General features: G+C 39.7%; 1 protein-coding gene across 2 annotated transcripts; it reads right to left on the bottom strand.

The window, feature by feature from the left end:
• Window positions 1-3039: 3039 nt before the first annotated feature.
• prdm1a (PR domain containing 1a, with ZNF domain) lies at window positions 3040-17019 on the bottom strand. Of its 2 annotated transcripts, XM_079894109.1 has the most exons (7): window positions 16769-17019; window positions 14477-14719; window positions 12255-12374; window positions 10631-10883; window positions 6034-7001; window positions 5486-5614; window positions 3040-5053 (listed from the first exon to the last, which is right to left on the bottom strand). In XM_079894109.1, exons 1-7 carry the CDS (start codon window positions 16793-16795, stop codon window positions 4478-4480), a joined length of 2316 nt encoding a protein of 771 aa, XP_079750235.1. In that variant the 5' UTR covers window positions 16796-17019; the 3' UTR covers window positions 3040-4477. The 2 variants fall into 2 exon arrangements, with proteins under 2 accessions (XP_079750235.1, XP_079750236.1); XM_079894110.1 differs by lacking the exons at window positions 12255-12374; window positions 14477-14719; window positions 16769-17019 and adding an exon at window positions 12113-12154.
• Window positions 17020-17287: the final 268 nt, after the last annotated feature.

Raw genomic sequence — 17287 nt, 5'->3', positions numbered from 1 at the left:
TAGTCCATGCAGCTTAAGTAAATTAAGTGATGTTCATTTAAAAAGTTATTAATTTAGTTCATTTATATATAGCCGCTCTGGAGAAAACAGCGATGTCATCATCCAGCTCAGTTCAGTTCTCATATAATATTCAATAATAAATAAAACTGTTGAATATTAAGTGCATCAATTATACTTCTATGCTATGGACATTTTTAAATGTGCCGACTTTTCAGCAAAATTATATTGTTGCTTCTAGCACGTCCTAGGCGCTAAAAGCATCTCAGTTTTATCTGAAACAGATGAACATGAATCTGACAGCCTTTTGTTATTCTACATTTGTTGTTGTACGTATCGCGCGCGCTCAGAAATGTCCGGTATTGTTAAAGGTTATGCTTTACCTCGTTTGAAAATAGTGCAGCACCTAGACTAAACCTAACCTAACCATTACTAGCATATGGTTTTTAATATTATTATTAATATTAATTATGACGATTTCCTTATAAATATGGTTATTATCTCAGGTGGACACCCAACTTAATATAGCCTATGATATTTACCATTTGAATCTAACGATGATGACATGTCATCAAATGGAAAAGTCATGCCAGCGGTTTATTATCATGTTACTATTTGTTGTTTATTGTATAATGAAAATTGTTAATGTGCCTTTAAGGCCCGTTCACACCAAGAACGATAAAGATAACTTTAAACTATAAAATATTAGCATCCACACCAGCGAACTGTATCGTTCTGTTTATTCTAAGCGCGTGCTTGTCTGCCGCTTTAATATAATGTAATATTAATTATTAACTATTTAACAGGAGATCCTTTCGCTGTCCGCGATCGCGTCCAGCATCAGCCACATTTCCACGAGCATCATCATAAACGCGGGAAAGTGCTGAGCTGGATTGATTGTGCCGTATCGAGTGGTTTAGAAGAGAATAAAGTCAGAAACGGCTTTAGCTCCGATGATGGACTCTAGTGTGAACAGAAGCAAACTGAGATGCTAAAGCATGTGGTGTTAACTGCATCTTCTTATCTCTGTGATTGTGACTTGTGTGTGTTTGACTCCTCAAGTGTGCACTACTGATCAGGTGAGCCGAACACACACATCATGTGATGCAAACGTTAAAATATAGGCTAGTAGTTTACAAATCATACTGTGGTAAAAGTGTTTTGAGCTCATTACATATGTATTGAGCTGTAACCGTGTGAGATTAAGACTTTATTTATCAATGATTTGCCTGTTTAAAAATGTAGATAGAGGCCTGTTTTTTCCAATGAACCTGTGACTTTTATGTTCATTCTCGGTTAAACAATATGACCATATTGGTAGATTCAGATTTGCTGTTCTGTCCATTCTGTTCTGAAAACACACTTGTGTCTGCAACTTTCCCCTTTTAGCGTCAGTGATTCAGACATCATCATCATCATCCTCATCATCATCATCCCAGCGGGAAACGGAGAAAGCCAATTATCAAGTATAATCCACATGCTCACATGGGACCTATAAATGTACATGTTTAGAAGAGCTGAAAGGGATTCCAGTTGATGTAGTCAGTGTTCTCAGAAGAGCTGGATTAGGAAGAGCTGTGTGTTACCACATCTGTCTAACAATCAAAATACCTTCTACTCATTCAGTTCAGACTGTTTCTGGCTTGAAGTGTTTAGGTCGCTTCAGTAAAAGTTGCTCGGACAGATTTTCATTAAAAATAAGAACATCTTGAAATGGACCTCTGAACTCCTAGCTCATATACAGTTATGAGGGTTTTAGACTAATGAGATGTCATAGTTAGTGGGATACCCTGCATGGCACGCCAGATAATCCATCACAAGGCCCTGTTGTGGTCACAGCTGGTCACAGTACTGTACACAACATTTTGATGTTTTTGTGCAAAGATATTAATTGTCTTGCATTCATATGCATTTCATTATTATAGTGGGGTAGTGTGATGTATAGGCCTGTTGTGGTGGCATTACTAACAGCTCATGATTTGTGCGGTGTGGAATTTGACACATTGGCTGATTCTTTTGTCTGTTGAGTCATGGGAAATGTTCATGAAGCTTCTCGTAATTGTGGGGTTGCTAACTTTTACCCCGGAGCTATTCGCTATAGTTTTTAATGCACTGGTTAGGGTAGTTTGCTGTATTTTTAAGTACCTAAGAATCAGAGCCCTTACATATTTTCTAAAATGAATTTATTCTGTTTTTTTTTGTTTGTTTGTTTTTTGCTGTACTTAATTGCAAATAATTTTTTTGCACATTTGTTTTTATCTGAAAAACAAAAGTCATGATGCAAAAACTCTTTAAGGGTTAAAAATAACAGCTCTGATAGAATGCCAAATATATATTTTTTAATTGAAGAAATATATCTCAATGCTTTTGCATCTTCTCACTAAAGTTTTGCGCTCCCCTGAGAAACTGTGCGTTCGCTCGCAAAGATTTCACAAAGTTTCTCGGGAGAAACCAAAACATTCAACATACTTTTTGTTCGTCACCGTATCACTTTACTGGTTCCATCAAAGACCTTTCTCTCAGAATCAACTTTGCGTCAAGAATCAGCTCATTTTAGTTTCACACGGATGTTTAGTTTCTAAATTAAATGTATTTTTGGCCGTTTTTTGTTGTTGTATTTAATTGCAAATACGTTTTTTGCACATTTGAACACTATGTTTTTATCTGAAAAACAAAAGTCATCATGATGCAAAAACTCTTTAAGGGTTAAAAATAACAAATCTGATTGAATGCCAAATTTATTTTCTAATTGAAGAGATATATGCTTTTGCCTTTTCTCACTAAAGTTTTTGCGCTCCCCTGATTTCGCAAACCAAAACATTTGACATATTTGACCATTTTTTGTTGATCTCCATATCCCTCTCGAGGCTCAAAACACCTTTCTCTCAGAATGAATTGGCGTCAAGGATCAGCCAATGTTCCAGTTTCCCGCGGATGTTTAGGAAAGTGTTGCGCTCAGTTTTTGGTGGTTTAGAGGAGAATAAAATCAAACCTTGTACCCTATATATAATGAAAGAGCACACAAGCGACAAAAATGCATTAGATCAGTGAAGATTTATATTATAATTTACATTTTGTCAAAGCTGTACTTAAATAGCTACGTAAACCAGTATGTAAACAAAGACAGTCTTTTTCTTTAATTTAAAGCTGAAGATGAGGTGTAGACTTTGGTCATACTTTAGAACAGAGAGTCTATGAGATACTACTACTACCTCACAGCACATGTGTCTCCTGCTAATATCGCTGGACAGAATCATATTAAAAACAAAGGGAAAAGTACAAACACAAGATGAAAGACAAAGAGCCAGTGCATACGAAGGCCGAGGTGGTCGTCACCACTGACCTCAGAACAGACAGTCGCAGCAGCTCACACTGCGTTTGCACATCTCTGAAGAGTTCGCTTTGGTTAGTCTCTACACATTCTCATTTCTTTCTCATTTTTGGTTTCAGTGATGTGCCACACATAAGGAAGAAGAAGCAGTGTCGATCTCACAGCCTGTGTGTGACAGACTGCGTTTCTTTGGACCACATGCAGAACTGCACACTGGGACATTTGGTTAGCAAAACAAACATCACATATAGCTCTCAATACAAGCACACACACGCACACACACACTCCCACATCTGAGGTAACAGTTGTTAATATATAATATGCCCTTTTTGCATTCATTATATTGTGTAGAGCTCAACATTAAGAGAAATAAATGTTATGTAAAACACGTACACAGATATGTAACCTTTCCTAGAGTAAAACAAAAAAAAAACCTTCCTCTGACTTCAGCCCACATTAAAAAATCAACCTGAATGTGGGAAGCTCTCTGCAGTCGCGCATCAAATCACAGTCAACCGGGACACTATTTACACTTACCATCCACAAAGAAGAGGACAGTAGAAGGAAATATATAAAACAGTAAATTACAATGAGTCATTGTAAACATTGTATTGGTTGTGAAGAATGACGCGTTGAACAATAAATTAAATAGATTAAGTAACAAACTTAAAAATAAACACCAAGAAGAGCAAATAATAATAATAATAATTAAAAAAAAGATATGATTGTCTTTATCATTTGTGTAGGACATACTGGAGCACTGATGGATCAATGTCTGTTAGCCCTGAGTACTGAAGTCCCTGAACTTAAAGGAGCAGTTCACCCAAAAATGAAAATTAGCCCATGATTTACTCTCCCTCAACTCATCATAGGTGTGTATGACAAGATGCACTATTATCATGGATAGATGCACTTTTATGATGGACTTATATACATATACATCCATTCACTGCCATTATAAAGCTTGGAAGAGCCAGGACATTTTTTACACTCTGATTGTGTTCGTCTGAAAGAAGAATGCCATATACACCTAGGATGGCTTCAGGGTGAGTAAATCATGGGCTAATTTTCATTTTTGGGTGAACTATCCCTTTAAAGGCCTGATTCTTTGAGAAGAATTGTGTATTCTGGTCCAAAGCGTCTCGTCGGCTAGGTTTCCATGGCCTCCTCTGTCTCCTTTTTAACCGTGATGGGTAGGAGTTGAATAGGGCTGCTGCAATGAACCTTGATGACCGACGCCTCACTTCCATGTTCGCTCAGACGATACGGTGTCGACGGATGCCGGTCTCCGCTAGTGCTAACCGCGTGATACGACGCCTTAAAATCCATCTCTTGCCAGAGCAAACCAAAGATCTGTTTCTCCACCATGCCGTCCACGTCAAAGCCCTCCATCTCTTCCAGCCGGTCTGCATTATCGCTGATGTCGAAGCGTTCGATCTCCTCGTTGACGCGGTTGAGTTCGTCGAGGCTGCAGCTGGGAGGAGGGATGAGCGCTAAGCAATAGCCTTTGAGATGGAGCCGCAGACTGTTGAGGTGGATGTAGTTGCGGTGGCAGTGTGGGCATTGGTGTGGACGCTCTCGTGTGTGTAGCCGTTTGTGCAGCTTGAGGTGGACGAACTGTGTAAACTTGGCCGGGCAGATCTTGCACTGGTAGGGCTTTTCCCCAGAATGCAGCCGCAAATGTGTTTTCAAGTTGCTCGTGCTGCTGAAACGCTTGTGACACACCTGTGAAGGTCAAAGCAGAGTTTTAGGATCTCGCTCTCATCTGTGCGGAGAACTCAGTCAAAACTAAATGTATTCAGACACCTTCAACATTTCTCACATTATCACAGTTTATTCACTATAGTTTAGAAAATGGTAATAAAACATGAGCAGAACTCAGTTGATATTTGACTGGTTTTGTCAGTCCTTCTGTTAGACTGTCTCACACATGAATTATGTTGAATATCTGTCAGCTGTTAAATTTAACTACACAATTAGATAATACCAGTTTAGCTCAACCAATCACCAAGCAATGCTTCATTTTGTTCAGTCTGTGTGTAAAAAGAGCATTAGCAATTAAAGAAAAAACACTTCAGCAAAACATGATCAGCTCAAAGTGTCTGAATCATTTTTTGGTTTGACTGTACATTATATTACATTTTATGTTTATTTTACCTGGCACTCGTGGGGTTTCTCTCCGGTGTGGACCAGAAAGTGTTTCTGCAGGTGGGCCAGCTGGGTGAATCCTTTATTGCAGGTCTGACACTTAAAGGGTCGTTCACCACTGTGGACACGCAGGTGAACCTGAAAATAAAGATAGCTTAGATAGGCACTAGAGTTGGGAATCGAATCAAATTGAAATCCAGTTCTGGAATCAAAGTAATTTTTTAATTACTGAGTGTTTACTTGTCTTTAATAATGCTTGAAATGTATATTAGTTAGGCTAGTTGTTTTTATATGGTGTTTTTAAACTACAGGCAAAGTGTTCTTTAGCCTGTTGATTTTTGTTCATGATCTTCAGCTGAAATGAAATGTTTTGCAATAAGACTATGTGAATGATATATACGTTTTTTTTTTTAATACCTTATTGGAATCGAAATCAGGAATCGATAAGAATCGCAATCAAAATCGGAATCGTTTAAATTCAAATGATACACAACCCTACTAGGCACTACGAGGAGTATTTCAAATATAGCACACAGAGAGACAGTCCTCTTGCTTACCTTGAGATTGGAAAGTTGACCGAAAGTCTTGGTGCAAACATTGCACTCGTACTTGATCTTCCCGTTCTGCTTCTTAAGTGGATAATCGAGACTTTTGTAGCCTGCGGAGCCTCGTTTCATCTTGCTGAGATTGATGGCCTCGTCCTCTGTGCGGCTGGTGCTCAGAATGGCTGAGGTAGGCTTGGTAGGAACGCGTCCCGTAGAGGCTCCCGAACCGGCTGTTGGAGACCCGCCAGCAGGAGCGTAGTGGTGCCCGTGCCCGTGGATGATGGGTTTGTCTTTCAGAGAAGTGGCTGCGGAAAAGGCACTGTTGGCCGCTGGGAGAAGGAGATCCCTGGGAGCCGGAGAGTCAGGGGGAAGCAGGAATTGTCGACCGCCCTCGGATGGAAGCATCCCAGGTGGGAAGGGTACATGAGGGGGGATCAGGCTGCTGTAAAACGGGTACATGTGTGGAAACATTCCCCCTAGGGTAGGTGGCCCACTCAGACTACTAACAGGGTAGTGGGGCATGAGGTAGCGTGAGTAGTGCGGGTTCGGGTAGAATGGCATTGAGCCGGCCGGTGAGTAGCCATGGTAGGGGTTCAGGCCTCGACTGTACAGTGCTGGAGAGAAGGAAAGAAGACTGTCTCGTGGCTCAAGGGATGCTGGTGTAGGACTGCTTTCTGGACTTCTCTCGGGGCTGCTGTGTGCAGAAGGGCTGGGCGTCGCTGAACACTGTCTGTGGGAGCGGGTCGGGAGGCCAAACACTGTGGCGCTCTTTAAAAAGTCCTCGTTTAGGGAAGGGCGGAGCGGATAGACAGGACTGGGGTACAGAGGTCGGTCTGGGGTGTTTGGGCAACGGGGACGGGTGGGAAGAGGTCTGCTGGGTTCTTGCAGAACGTCTTTCAAGATCTCTGAAACGCTGTGCTCTCTCTTCACCGGGTGCTTGACTTCGGTCGCTTGCTGCTTGGCTTCAATCAGGCTCTGCTCTGTTCACACACAATAAAACAATGTCAATAATTTTCTCACGAATTCACATATCTCTTTGTGTTAGAGTTGTCAAAAAGTACAGACTCCTGTACCAAGTCAATACTGAAAGTGTAAAAAATGTGACGCTTTGAGCACTGTTGAGCGGAACCATAAACACCTCTGATTGGCCATGATGTTCACGCACTCATCGAATATGTCTGTGATTGGCTACAATGATCAGCGCTTCAAAAACATGTTGTAAATATACAGTCTAACCAACAACAAAATATTCAGACACCAGATATAATTTTTTATATTTTTTTACTAGTGTGTGCAGGACACTATAGTTAATTTCTGTAAGTGAGGAGGGCAAAATAAAGTAAACTGACATATTATACCCAAATATTCTTCATACAGTGACTACCAGTAACATTTATAAACTTTTGGGACCAGAAATGATTCAGACACTTTGAGCTGATCATGTTCTGCTGAAGTGTGTGTTCTTTAATTGCTAATGCTCTTTTTACACACAGACTGAACAAAATGAAGCATTGCTTGGTGATTGGTTGAGCTAAACTGGTATTATCTAATTGTGCAGTTAAATTTAACAGCTGACAGATATTCAACATAATTCATGTGTGAGACAGTCTAACAGAAGGATGGACAAAACCAGTCAAATATCAACTGATTTGGTAACTCTTCTTGTCATATTTTATGAGTATGACTTCTTATCGTATTTTATTACTATTTTCTAATGGTAATAAAGAAAATGCGCTCCGTGCGCTGATCATTGTGGGTAATCAGAGGCGTTTACGATTCCGCTCAAAGCGTCAAATTTTTTTTTTTTTTTTTTTTTTTGACAATTTTGACAACTCTACTTTGTGTTATGCTTTACACATATTACTTGTCAACGAGACTGAGAAACAAGTACATCCAGTCCAGTTATTATTAATTTGAGGGATACAGCAGCTCCATTGTCCCAGAGCACATAGCTCTTCTTAAACCAAATTTCAACAAAGCACCCCAGTGGTTCACTTAGTGTGACAGCTTGACAAATTGTCTGGTGTTAGGGTCTACAGGATGTGAGCCTGACAGCGCCCCGGTCAGGGTGGGATGGATGCACTGATACTATCTAATGGGGTTCACTGAGTGGGTGTGGGGGGACGGATGGCGTCCTGCTAATAGGGATCTACATGCCTAGATCTCTCCCTTGTAGAGTCCAAAGAGACCGGATATTATTTAGTGATCGATCTTTCATGAGCTCCCAAATTTCTGCACAACCTCAAACTTAAAAGCTTGCACAGAATTCACATTAAAAAAAATAAAAAAAAATCAGATGAGGAGTCAGAATGTTTGGGCTAAATAGACCCATTATAAACCACCCGGACTCTTCCACACACCCACATTTAATGAAAGGTGGAAAGCTAATTAGAAAATTACTTTCCCATACGTCTTAAATACTTATCTCCTTTAAAAGGATGTAAACAATTAAATAACTTCCTGCTTCCTGTCCACTTAACATTCACAGGGTTAACTGTGTAGAATTCAAGTGTGAATATGACTGTGTGCATCCCTTAAAAGATGTACCGTACTCTCTTCTCCCCTATCCTTCTGTCCCGGCAGCTACGTGTAAACAAACCGAGAGGTTATCAGTTCTCCCCTCCCACCTCTCTTCCACAGATAGCACCAATTCTGTTCCTCCCTAGAGAGCTTGCCAAAAACAAACAGCCGGCGATCACAGAGATATCAATCTGTCAGCACAGCCCTGCCGCCAGGAAGTTCAACTAGTCAATGGAGAGTTTTTTTTTGTTTTTTTTCTTCTCTTGCGCACGCTCTTACTAGCCTCTCCTTACTCTTAAAGTGGCAAGCAAATGAAAAAGTTCCTCCCACACCTCCTGAGGCAGGATGGTAGGAATGAAGGCACTTAGGATACACGTTGGCTGAATGTGCTGTCGTTTTACACCAGACAGGGCCAGTGAAATAGAAAGTCAACGTCTAAATCAGTTTCATGTGGGAGGTTGTGTCAGTCAGATCACCCCGTTCTCTTGGGCTGAGTCACACTAGGTTTCACTGCTGTTCAGCTTTGAGATCCAGGGGCTATTATTCCCTCTTCAGGCTGCAGGTATGAGGGAGTAGGTGTAATTACAGGCTTGTCTATGTGTGTGTGTGTGTGTTGAGCTCAAGGGGTCGGCTACATCCAGTGGCCCCGGGGTATGCGCATGACTCTGGGGAGAGGAGTCACACTGACTGGCCTGTTCACCTAACTATAATCTCCCCCTGTCCTCCGTATCAATCTTTTCTTCTGTCTCGTCCTTTCAGCTTTGAGGACTTTTATTGCCGGTTTATTATGTTGGGCAAAACAAACCTTAGCCTGCACTTTCATGTTTAAAGAACATCCTCAAACACCAATGGCTGGAACATTACACTGCTATTCTTTGTAATTAGTCTGAAGGAAAACATTGTTGGGGAAGAAAGCAGAGAAATCGAGTGGTTCAAAGAATTCCGATCCTAACGCAGATGAAAGAGAAGACGCTGGTGTGTTTGCACAATGGTCTATCTCTAAAGTGGGATGGCATGTTTTCTTTGACTTAAACTGAGATAACGAGGAACCAGGGGTCTCATTTATAAAACTGTGTGTAGGATCCTTACTAAAAGTGTATGTGCGCCCGAAAGACAAAAATGGTGAACGCCAAAAAATATTCAAACTTAAAAAAACGTGCGAACGCCAGAACCTGCGCAAAATTCCCTTTATAATCCCAGTCAGAGGAAGATTGTGAACACGCTTCTCCTCCCCGAAATAACCATATATGAGCTTACAATGCCTTGTTTTACTATGCATATCCTATCATTTGCATATGCATATTCATCCACGTCAGGAACATATGAAAGTGTGTCACATTACATGGTTAAAAATCATTTAGTAGCCGATCCTCGCCTTGTTTTAGAATATATCAATCAAACTGTATAAAATACATTTCAGAGAAAGTTTTTCTCAATCTTTTCCACCGGCCAAATAGTATTTTTAATTGCTTTATATTTTTAATGGAAACAGATAGTCCTTATTGTGAATAATTGATCATTATTTGCGTGAAAATATTTCCTCAGACCATGAGTTCTGCTATTATAGTGCGCTAAGTGATCCTCGCTGTAGTTAAAACATTAAAACTCAGCATGCCGCAGGAAAAGTGTTCAAAAGCATCACATCCACTACAAATATTTCTATTTATTAGAATATTAAAAATGCTGTAACTTCTCGGAAATGTGAAATAAGTGCTTAACTCCATTAATGAGAGTGGCATATTTAATCTAAATGTGTATATTAGATAGTTTTAATCATTATTTTATTTATGTAAACTGTTATTGTGAACTGTATTTATGATTAGGACTCATAATGAAGATTTAAAGTGGTTTTCCTTCATCAGTCCCTCAGATCATCATCGGTGTCGTTAAACTGCTCCGTCTCCAGAATGTTCGTACGCATGGATCAAATTTTGCAAAAATTTTCCTGTCAAGTTTGTTTTAATAAATCACAACTTATGCATGTGAAGTGGCGTACGCCTCTTTCAGGGCCTGTTTTGTGCCACGCAGCGGTTATAAATGAGACCCCAGGGCTATGACAAACAAAGAGAAGTTGTTTGCATGAACTTACTGAGTTTTTGCATCATAATCTCTCCAGAGGCAGGGTAGTTGAGGCGGCGGGCAAACTCAGGGCAGTACCACACCAGAAGCTCCTGGTCAGCAGGAATGGCCTTGACGGTGTAGAAATAGATGTTCATCCCGTTTTGGCAGGCGGCAAGATTCTGCTCCTGCTGGGAATGAGCTGGATTCACATAACGCATCCAGTTACTCTTCTCCTCATCCAGTCCGTCCACAAAATGGCAGAACTCTCCATTTGAGTATATCTACAAAACATACAGAAGAAAATGAAGATCAGACGCGATTAAAAACGTTCTGTTCTCAAGTCCCCCAGTGTGTTTCTCAAGTCTGTGAAACAAATGAGTGGGATTTGCTCTTATAAAGTCACACAGTGAGTCAGCAAACACCCCCGCACTAATATTCACAGTCTCTCCAACAGTCCTAGGACTCGTCTGAAGTTTGTTAGGGGGGACGCCTGTCTCAGTATGAGTTCTAAGCTTTCCAGTTCCAGGAACACTTTGAGACGTCACAAACAAGGTTTCCCTCTGAAACGTCAACACTGTACTTCCTCTTCTACTTGAAAACTCTCACCAGTGACTGTGTCATCACCTGTCTTGCACCATACGGCGAAAGACTGACAGTAACTGAGGAAAGAATGATATCAATGCTGTCACTAGTAGGTAAAGACCAGAGTTGTTCCGCTTGGGGATCTTAGATTTGGCAGCAAAATAGAAGTGACAGAAAATAAGACTAGAGCGGGGTGACTTTGCACTTTCTGACAGGAACTCAGGAAAGAATGCATAACGTCCCCAAATGACCTTTAGGGTTTTATTTATCAGGTAGGAAATTAAGATCAACAAACCAATTTTGTCCCTTATTCTAAGAAAAAGTCAAAGGTTGAGTGAGCTTTTTCAGTTGTGGAACAGTCTTCCCCTTCATATCCAGCAAGCTCAAACAATAGAGATTGTTAAGTCTCAGGTGAAAACTTATCTTTTTAACTTAGTTAAGGGTAATCTGTTCATTGAAGTAATAACTTATTTTTATTTAGTTTTTTTCTCTAACTCTTCTATACTGATCTCACTATACAGTTGTGTGAGGGTGTACATGTCTAAGAGTGTGTAGTCATGCCTTCATTTGCTAGGCTTGGTAAATTAATAAACGTTGCTATTAGATGTGCTATATGAATAAATAAGAGCTGAAGTTTCTCCGCGACGACGAGTGAGGGGATTGGTAGTGGCACAACAACTGTGATGCTGACTTTTTTCACTGATCAAACGCTGCGATGACACGGATGATCCGTCGAGCTCACGTATTCTCAAGAAAGACGTTTATATTTACAGCAGCAGAAACTGAAGAGTCATCCTGCACTTCCGGTCCCACACACTTGCACAGTCAAATAAAGATGAACGAATCGCTGCACTCTCAGTCAGTGCAGTTCTCAAAACAGCAGATCTTTACTCAGCAGTTTCTGATCGCTCTGACAATACAAACTCACTGCTTCTGTAACCATCCAGCCCATGATGTCACGCAGGAAGTCAGTCAGTGGAACAGGAAGTGACCCGGTAATTTTTTTTTTTTTTTTTTTTTACTCGTCCGCTCCTACTTTTATTGAAAGCTTCTGAAACAAAACAACTCACCCGCCAGAAGTACTTCCTGTTGGCATCTTTGGGGACATTTTCTGCAGTGTAACTTTCTCCCACAAGGGGGCCGAAGCGTGTGCCTTTGGGGATGTATTCTCTGCTCACCACACCAATGACCTGGTCAAAAAATACATAAACAGGTGGTTAAGAAAGAGGTAGATGACCTTACACTCTAAAAAAAAATCTTGGGTGTTTTTTTCTACCCAAATCCTGGGTTGAGCCATTTGGGTAATTTTTTAGGTTATTTTTTTCAGTATTTTGGGTAGTTTTTGTGTTACCCAGCTCCTGGGTCAGACGTAACAACCCAGTGTTTGGGTAGTTTTCTTGTGTTGCCCAGATCATGGGTCAGACACAACAACCCAGGGGTTGAGTTATTTATCTCTGCTTACTACACCAATGACCTGGTCAAAAAATAGCAGGTAAACAGGTGGTTGAGAAAGAGGTAGAGGACCAAAATAATTTTCTGATTCATTGCTAGCATCATTATATTAGTGTGTGTGTGTGTCTGTGTGTGTGTGTGTGTGAGAGAGAAAGAGGGGTAATTAATTGACAGTCAGCCAGATGTGCGCACTTGAAAGACACAGAGCCATGCGTCTCTTCAACCGTCACCTCTCCCGACAGCCACGGGAAGTGAAAGGTCATCAAGGTTGTGTCCTAAGGCTGAGAGAGACGACTCGTTTGTCCCGCTTCACCTCTGATTAACCGCACGGACAATTCTGACGAGAGCGCCAGAGCTTAACCTCTCTACACAACACCGAATCATACAGGTGCGTTATATTAATAAAGCCTATTGGAACAGGCTTTCCAAGTTTATACTACAAAATGGTGATACACTGTAAAAAAAAAAAAAAAATCCGTTAAATTTATGGTAATAAAATGGTGGCCAGAAATTTACCGTAAAAAATACGGTAGCAACATTTTAGGTTTTACAGACTTAACAAATATACAGTAAATAACCGTATTTCATTATCTGATATGTTAATTTACTGATCTATTGAAGTACTAATATCTGTTTTGTACCATTGTAATACACTGACATCCACTAATCACAGCGGTGATGAGAGTCACATGATGAACCAAAGCTCATCTCAAGCTGAGAAAGTTAATACTAATATAGAAGCTGCACAGTGTCATTCACACACACTAAACACCATCATAACACACATGAAATGAAATTTAAAAATGCAATAAACATTAATTTAACAACATTAAATGTGACATAAAACCCTAATGTACATAACTGATTAGAAAAAAACTATGAAGAAACAGTTATTTCATCAAAAATACATCAAATGTGAATGTCAATATACGTTTTTTCACTGTAAATTACACAATGACTTGTTCTTTTTCACATCCAAAAAAAGTTATTCACCGTATATAGTATGAAAACTATCCGTTAACAAATTAACAGTTTTTCACCGTAGTATTTTACAGTCTTTTACTGTTAAAATCACGATAATTTTTTCACAGTGTACGAGTTTGATACTTCAAATACTTTTGTTTGGATCTATGCACTCCTGTAAAGAGCGATTAAAAGCACTCATTAAACAGCGTCTCTCATCATGCTAATCTCCCACATGACTTCACTCACTCTCTTCCTGTTTGATCCTCAGGTGTTTCTTGAAGAAAGAGCGCTAACTCTTTATCAGCTCATAAGTACGTGCTCACAGGAAGAGATAAGACGGACAGAGCAATTGATGAAAAAATCCATAACCCTGTTCCTATTGATCTACAAACACTTTGAAAAGAAGAGAAGCCTAATCCCATTCACAGCGTCAGCCATCATTAGCGCAGGAAAGGTGGAAAGTAGTGTGTTTGTGGACTGTGGTGGACACAGACGTGGAGATAAACCCGGTGTGATAGATGGCAAACGATCGCGCCGCTCAACTTTTGCACTCTGGTGCTCGAGGAGCTTGTCATGCGGTGCGCTGATGTATGGATGTTTGTGTTAGCCGAGTGACAATGCGAGTTAGAAATTATTAAGCACACACACAGACGTAGACAGGGAGGGTTTTTTCAACAAAACAAGGGCTGACAGTGCAGATAAAGAAGATTAATACCAGTTGTGTGATCAGTAGGTGTGGCTTTATGGAGATGCCGTTTAAACAAAAAATCACAACCATTCAAAGTTCTTCAGTTTGATAATGTGACACTCTCTCCGTTTGCTTGTGTTGTGACCTGATTTCAGAAAGCATGAGTGTGTGCTGGCGTTGTCGTACCTCTTTGGTGTGTGCCGGGTGTTTGAAGGCCAGGTTTCTGGGCAAGGACGCCTCGGCCCGTGTGTTCTCCACCGGACCCTCCCAGGTGTGGTCCTTCACCACGTACGTGCACTTCTCCTCAAACTCGTCCTCCGTCCATTTTGTCATGTCTGCATCCTCCACATCCATCTTGAGCTCCTCATTGTCCGCGGTGTAGGGCGCTCCCTCAGTAGTCAACATTGCCGAGCTGTGATGAGAAGCAGCCTGAGGACAAGAAGAGGAGCTGTAGTCTGTGTGAGAGCTAAACATTATCTAGGTAAAGGGCAAAGGTTGAACTACATCAATGCTCTTTTCCTATGAAACATTTATAATACACAAATATTCTTTAATAGCAAGAAATTAATTTGAACTTTTGCTCTTGCCTAAATTAGATCTCGGTTGTTTCTGGTAAAACTTTACTTTATCCCCTGGTGCTGTTCGGACATTTAAACATAACATTCTGGGACTTTTTTTAAGTTCACTTTTTTAAACTTCTTTCACGTCAGCAATAATCTGCCAAGTGTCGTCTTTGAAAAGAGATCAAACTTCAGTCTGTTGCTTTAAAGAGTTCAAGATTTACCAGTTTAAGTTGGACATTTAGTTTTCAGGTCTGTGCTCAAAAAGTGAATAAATGGATTATAAATACAGCGTAAATATAATTTAGTACCATAAAATCCCCTAAAAATACTGAATATTAAATACAAAACATTATCAAACTAAAATATAGTACATTCATTTCATTGAAAACTAAAAAATAATTTAGTCATTTTTCCACACGATGAGTGGTTAAAGCCTTTATAATATATTTAATTATGCACCTTATAATGCATTGTATGGTCTCATTAATAATTGTAACCACAGTTATACTATATTACAATACTTATGTTACGCCTTTAGAAAGTGTAATTTATGAAAACACACGAAAAACAACACATTTCAGATGTAACAAGAAATCTGCAAATATCACACGGCATTTTAACTTTGCTTACAACTATTTATGAAAAAAGACAATGCAATATGAAAGCTTTTATAATGCATCATACATGAAGTGTTGCCGAATCGTCTTTCAACACAGAGAAGCTAAAGTGCTCCTTAAAGTAAATAAAAGACATCCTGAGCTGAACTGATCACAATCTCTCTTCTAGTGTCCTACTCTTCATTTCTGTCCATCAACTGTCCCTCGTTCCTCTTCCCCTCTCCCTGTTTTCTTCCCGGAGGGAAAAAATAGTCACAAATGGAGGAAAACAGAGGAAGGAAGTCCCGTCTGCTTCTGAATGTGGCTAAATGTGGAATCAGAGGAACCATCAATCCATCCCGGAGAATGTGTGTGTGAGAGAAACAGAAACAAAAGAGGAGAAACGTTTTTCCACTGGGACGCAAAAGTGATACGATCCGATACTTCAACCAACACTCCAGACAAAATAGGTAAAATTCTCAACCAAAACTTTTGAGAGTGTTTTTTAAACCTCTTGAAGAATTAAAAGTGCATTCATGGGAACTTTTTTCGTTCCTATAAACTACAAATGTTCACAAATGTTCTATAATTTGTATAAATATATAAAGTTCCCTGAATTAGTCAAATTTCATGTTTCAGAACAGACAGCAACTTCTAAAGTAAAAAAGTTGATCCGTGGATATTTTATGTTGTTGTTGAGCATTTTCTATTATACTAGTATTTTGTACTATTTTTTTATACAAGAGAAGAGCAGAAAACAGTTTTTTCTTTTGTTAGAAAGTCTTGCGCGTAGGACAGCTGTAGGACCAAAACTCATAGTGAAACTGAGAAACTCAACATTAACAAACATGGAAATCAGATGTAAGTGAACTAAATATACAGATAACAGATAAAACTATATCTAAAACTCTACTTTTAGGTGAAATCATTTAAAAACCTTTACTTTAAATAAATTACATATATATAAATTTATATATAACAAATATATATATATATATATATATATATATATATATATATAGATGCATCCAGCCAATAAATACAGAAGATAATAATTGTTTTAAATGAATTAAATAAATAGAAATGACTACAGTCTCATAGCCGAGAACTAAAACTAAAAAAAAAGAATTAATTAGAAAGCCCCAATAAAACAGTTCACAAGCCTCACAACAAACAATCACACCACATATAATTAACAACCTCTGCACAACTAAATAAGCTCTAAACATTGAACTAATGAAATAACAGAAACAGATGATTGTAATGTAAAGCGCATTCTTGGCTTCCCACAGAAATAAGCTCAGAGAAATGTCACTTACCAGGACGCTCTGGTCCCAGCCACACATAGAGGCTGTGTGTGATCTCTCCCCTGAGTGTGTGTGTGTGTGTGTGAGTGAGTGTGTGGGACAGGTGCAGCTCAGTTCTCCGTCTCGTCCCACTGCTAGTCCAGATGGTAATGACTTCTCCTGCGAGTGCCTGAGATTGACTGACTAACTGAGCATGTTTGTCTGACTTGTTGAAGGCACTCTGGCCCCGCCCACTGACTCCTCCCACTCCAGTGTCACTGACTCCGCCCCCAGAGGACACGATCTAACAATCACTGTGCTGCTACACACTCACACACACACACACACACACACACACACACACACACACACACACCTACTGCTTTTATATGAAGACAGTTATAAATATTATAATCTAACCCTAACCTATACCCTAAACCTAACAGAACACTTTTTTTAATGCATTTTTACCATAAAAAAACAACTATTTATTTTCATGCCATTTTCACAATTGAAAATGCCCCCCCCCCCCCCCCCACACACACACATTAT

This window comes from Squalius cephalus (assembly GCF_949319135.1).
Source record: "Squalius cephalus genome assembly, chromosome: 15".
In the NCBI taxonomy this organism is placed as follows: domain Eukaryota; kingdom Metazoa; phylum Chordata; class Actinopteri; order Cypriniformes; family Leuciscidae; genus Squalius; species Squalius cephalus.
The sequence above is the reverse complement of the archived record's forward strand: the minus strand, read 5'-3'. Positions and strand labels throughout refer to the sequence as shown.